General features: G+C 34.0%; 1 protein-coding gene across 1 annotated transcript; it reads left to right on the top strand.

Moving 5' to 3' along the window:
- The first annotated feature begins 1,202 nt into the window (after positions 1 to 1,202).
- Positions 1,203 to 4,048, top strand: LOC127108499 (patellin-3). Its single transcript, XM_051045975.1, has 4 exons — positions 1,203 to 2,326; positions 2,974 to 3,098; positions 3,234 to 3,384; positions 3,495 to 4,048. Exons 1-4 carry the CDS (start codon positions 1,430 to 1,432, stop codon positions 3,747 to 3,749), a joined length of 1,428 nt encoding a protein of 475 aa, XP_050901932.1. The 5' UTR covers positions 1,203 to 1,429; the 3' UTR covers positions 3,750 to 4,048.
- The last annotated feature ends 904 nt before the right edge of the window (positions 4,049 to 4,952 follow it).

Here is a 4,952-nt window from a genome sequence, read left to right as displayed (position 1 = left end):
TCCCGCCCAACACCAATAGTGCGTCTCTTGATGTATTGAGTTGATTGGTCTCTCCCTCTCATTTTAGAAAATATTCGTTCTCTCTTTTATCATCAAAAAGAAACATGTGCAATTTAATGCAAAGTGACAACACCAACTGCACCCCATGTCTGTTGATATCCCACAACACATCAAAAATTGTTTTTCATACCAACAATGCCCTTGGAGTGATTTTAGAGTGAAAAAATAACTTTAAACCAATTAATTCAAATAAAATCAAACTACTTTAAATAAATAAAATCAGAAGGATTGCACACTAAATTCTATTTATTTTTGTAGACATGTTAACAAAAGGATAAAAAATAAAATGACTCAAAATGAATAAAAATCGGGCGCAAAAGTGCTCGAAAAATTAAAATGAATGCACAAAAATGATAAATGTGAAATAAACCTATTGGAAAAATACAGCGTTTCTTTTAATTTTGAAATAAATTTTGACCGGTTAAATAGGCTTGAGCTGATAAAAAAGTGGTCGAAAAATTAGTTGAAAAATAAATTGAGCATACCAGATTAAACTACGCGAAACATAGATTAATAAAATTGATGTCTAGAAGCTTGATTTTAAAATTTTCGTCCACTGATTTGACGCACATCCGTTGATTAATTCAACCGGTTTGTCTGTAGATTCGAAAAAAATATTTCGACCGATATTCTAGGCACTATGCGGTACGGAATGCATGATATCTATGTAAACATACAATAGTTATGATGAATGTATTGAATCAACGATTCAGGGTCAAAATTGGGGTGTGACCATTTGGATTTATATTTTGTCCTATTTTGTTGCGTGTGATGATTATGTTTAAAATATGAATTTAAAAAATAGATTTATAAAATTATAATATTTTAAAATTTTGTAGTTGTCATTATTTGTCTCAGAGACGTAGTGTTTCTTTTCAACCAGTTTAATACTACATAATTTTATTATGGAGATTGATTTATTCAATATTCGACTAATAAACTAGTGACATAATACCCTCAGCCCTCAACTTTTTCTTGACAGATCTAAATTTTAAAACATTGGTCTCTAACACCCAACAACCTCCCATTTCAATTGTATAGTAGGTAAATATCTTTTATATTTAACAAATATCTTATATTAATATGTACAATATTCATTTATTTGCATTTATTTAACCAATCAATCTCATTAATTAAGGGATTACCAACTGTGTAAACAAAACAACTAGACGACTTTACAATACAATGACATACAGCATAGGATTCGGCAGCTGAATGAATGTCGTCTTTTGATAACATCTACACCACCACTTCTCACTCTTTTACTTACTTACTTCAATTTCAACTCCACCGCTCCATAACCTCTCTCTCTCTCTCAATAAATACTCCATTACTTCAACTTTAACCTTTACCTCACTCTCTCTTCCAAATGGCCGAAAATAACAACTCAAACCCTACTCCTCCTCCACCCTCCTCACCACCTCTCACACCGTCGCATCAACTAACCGATTCATCCACCCTAACTCCCCATCCAGAACCACAACCGGAACTCCCCGTTACCGACCAAAAAGAACTCTCCGATGCACCACCGCAACCAACCGAATCAGAAACCGATTCAAAAGGTAACCCGTCACAAGATGTAGTAGCAGTTGAACCCTCACCAGAACCAGAACAACACCACCAACAACAGAAGAAAATTCCAATAAACTTAGTTTCATTCAAAGAAGAAAGCAACAAACTAAGCGATCTCTCCGATTCGGAACGAACCTCCCTCGACCAACTCAAACAACTCCTAACCGAATCAATCAAACCAGAACAACAACAAGTTTCAATCTACGGCGTTCCGTTACTCCAAGACGAACGAACCGATGTAATCCTCCTCAAATTCCTCCGAGCACGCGACTTCAAAGTGAAAGACTCACACACAATGATCACCAACACGCTTCAATGGAGGAAAGATTTCAACATAGACGCACTTCTGGACGAAGATCTAGGGGATGACTTAGACAAAGTTGTATTCATGCATGGCTTTTCAAGAGAGGCACATCCTGTTTGTTATAATGTCTATGGCGAGTTTCAGAATAAGGAACTTTATGATAAGACTTTTGGGAATGAGGAAAGGAGGAACACGTTTTTGCGTTGGAGGATTCAGTTTTTGGAGAAGAGTATTAGGAAACTTGATTTTTATCCTGGTGGTGTTAACACTGTTTTTCAAGTTAATGATCTTAAAAATTCTCCGGGTCCGGCTAAAAGAGAACTTAGACTTGCTACTAAACAGGCTTTGCAGTTGCTTCAGGATAATTATCCCGAGTTTGTTGCTAAACAGGTTCATTAATATTCCCAATTTTATTGTTTCGATATGTATGTATGTTGTATCTATTATCTACGGGTCAATTATCATTTTAGGTTTTGAAATTGTAGGGATAGGTAGTTGAATTGATTATGGAATGATTTTGAAGTGTTTTGGTTCTTCTAAAGTAGAATTGATTCTACTTGATACTTGAAGTTAGAATTTGTAGCTTTCGTACATTGAAATTTTATGTTCAACTCAATTTTGCAAGAACTTATCCAATCATAAATCACTTTATTTTCGACTCACTTTTAGTCAGAATCAATTTCACTCAAAATCAATTTTATTCACCGCAGAACCAAACATATATATGACAAATTCATAAATGTTGAGATGACAAATTGTTTCGGACATGATGAGTAGCAGCGTGTTTTCGGAAACTTTGTTGATGTCTATTTATGATTCAGATTTATTGGAATTGATTCATAGAGAGACTTAATTGATTGGCGATATTGAATTTTAGGTACTCAATTGATCTTTACAATTTTTTAGGATAAAATAGCGGTGAATGTGATTCACTTGTTTATCTATTTGTTTATATGGAAAGGTGAAATTAATAGTAAGTGATGATGAAATGATGACTGATATGGTATGTTCCTTTGTTATTTAATTTAATTTTCCAGGTTTTTATCAATGTGCCATGGTGGTATCTTGCATTCTATACCATGATCAATCCGTTCTTGACTCAGAGGACCAAGAGTAAATTTGTGTTTGCAGGCCCATCGAAGTCTCCCGACACGCTTTTCAAGTTAGTGAAGTGAAAAATGAGATTTGTTAACCACTTTTAAAATTTGAAATCTTTTTCAGATTTTGCTCTTTGGTTTGTTTGTTAGGGTTGTGAATTTTGAACTCACTTTCTATATTTGTTTGTGAAATTGAATAGGTATATTTCTCCTGAGCAAGTGCCAGTTCAATATGGTGGCCTGAGTGTTGATTTTTGTGATTGCAACCCGGATTTCAGCATCAATGATCCCACCACGGAAATTCCTGTAAAGCCGACAACTAAGCAAACTGTGGAAATTGCTATATATGAGGTGCGTTTGCATACATCTTTTCTCTTCTTGTTCTAACGACACACGACTCTATCGTGTTATTGTTGTGTTTATGAATGGAATATCTCAGTGAACTGTCGTGTGATCTGCAGAAATGCATTATTGTCTGGGAGTTACGCGTGGTGGGCTGGGAAGTTAGTTATAGTGCTGAATTCAAACCCGATGCTGAGGATAGATATGCAGTTATTATACAGAAGGCTACTAAGATGGCCCCTAGCGACGAACCAGTAGTTTCCAACAGCTTTAAAGTCAGTGAACTAGGGAAATTGTTCCTCACTGTCGACAATCCTACCTTGAAAAAGAAGAGGCTTCTTTACAGGTTCAAGATCAAACCCTACTCTGATTGAGAGAAAGTCGCTCTAGTCTCTCGAGTCTTATGATTTTCGATATATGAAGGAACTAGAGCTCGGTGAGTAAGAAGTATGTGTGTCATAATTTGGTATTCATCTATAGTTTTGGTCTTGAGTTGTTTGCATATGGTGTTGTCTGTTTTTTATTGTATTTAATATTTTATTTATTGCTAGAAAACATTATATAGCTAGTCTAAATTTGTTGATTTTAATTTTATTTTATTTTATTTTCTGGTGTTGAACAATGTCAAGGGGGAGAGTAGTAGCACATGGAATTGGAAATGATGTTGGTTTGAGATTATGTGTTTAAGCAGAATTATCTTATATGATAGAAATAGTTTATGCATAAGCACTTATATGATAAATGATTATGTTAGAAACGCTTAATTAACTAGTTTATTCAAACATCACATTCTTGTGCCTATCCAATGAGAAACTCTTATGTTGCATTTCACACTGATCCCAATTTCAAAGTAAAGTTGAGGGTTTTGGTATGCAGTCCACACTATTACCAAAGCTTTTGCCTTTTCTTCAATTTATTATAATAATTTTTCTTTGATATTCATTTTATCATCTAAACTTGTGATTAGTAATACTATAGTCTCAATTGAACATTGCACATGCTGTGTTGTCTTCCTTGTTTGTACATTTGCTCTCTCTTTGGTGGTAATTTGGTTCTTCTACATTGTTTTCTATGTTATATTTATATTTACCTGTGTGGTGGGGACTCTAGCTGGCTGAGAATATAGCTCTATTCCTCATAATGTGACCCCCTTTTTGTTTGGGAACTTCCAAAAGTGTAAAAAGAGGTTATTTAAATGTGTTTTTGAAAAGGGTTGTTCAGTGTATATATCTCCATGAGTTTTGAAATTTTCCTCTAATCTTTTATTAACATGTAAAGAAATCTTCAGCTACTAGTCACATTTTATGTGTTGTGAATCTAAGCGAGTATTGAAGTTCCACACCTATTATAAATTGGATAAATTAAAACAATATAGGAGAATAGACTTGAGAATATGAATCAAGAGAGTGTTGAGTATTACACAATGAAGAAGTTAGAAAGAATAGACTTGAGAATGTGGATCAAGAGAGTGTTGATTATTACACAATGAAGAAGTTAGAAGTTAGTTACTATGAGTCCGTTAGTTATAATTTAGTTATAGTTATTGATTGAAGGGAAAGTTTCATTAACAAAACTTA

The sequence above is a fragment of the Lathyrus oleraceus genome, chromosome 7, assembly GCF_024323335.1.
Source record: "Lathyrus oleraceus cultivar Zhongwan6 chromosome 7, CAAS_Psat_ZW6_1.0, whole genome shotgun sequence".
Lineage (NCBI taxonomy): Eukaryota > Viridiplantae > Streptophyta > Magnoliopsida > Fabales > Fabaceae > Lathyrus > Lathyrus oleraceus.
Note: the sequence above shows the minus strand (reverse complement) of the source record. Positions and strands in the feature narration are given on the sequence as shown.

Bases quoted from the DNA above. Each gene is read 5' to 3' on its own strand.
- LOC127108499 (XM_051045975.1), top strand. From the start codon at position 1,430: ATGGCCGAAAATAACAACTCAAACCCTACTCCTCCTCCACCCTCCTCA. The intron at 3,099-3,233 runs GTTAGTGAAGTG...GAAATTGAATAG, and splicing joins TCTCCCGACACGCTTTTCAA to GTATATTTCTCCTGAGCAAG. The intron at 3,385-3,494 runs GTGCGTTTGCAT...TGTGATCTGCAG, and splicing joins TGGAAATTGCTATATATGAG to AAATGCATTATTGTCTGGGA.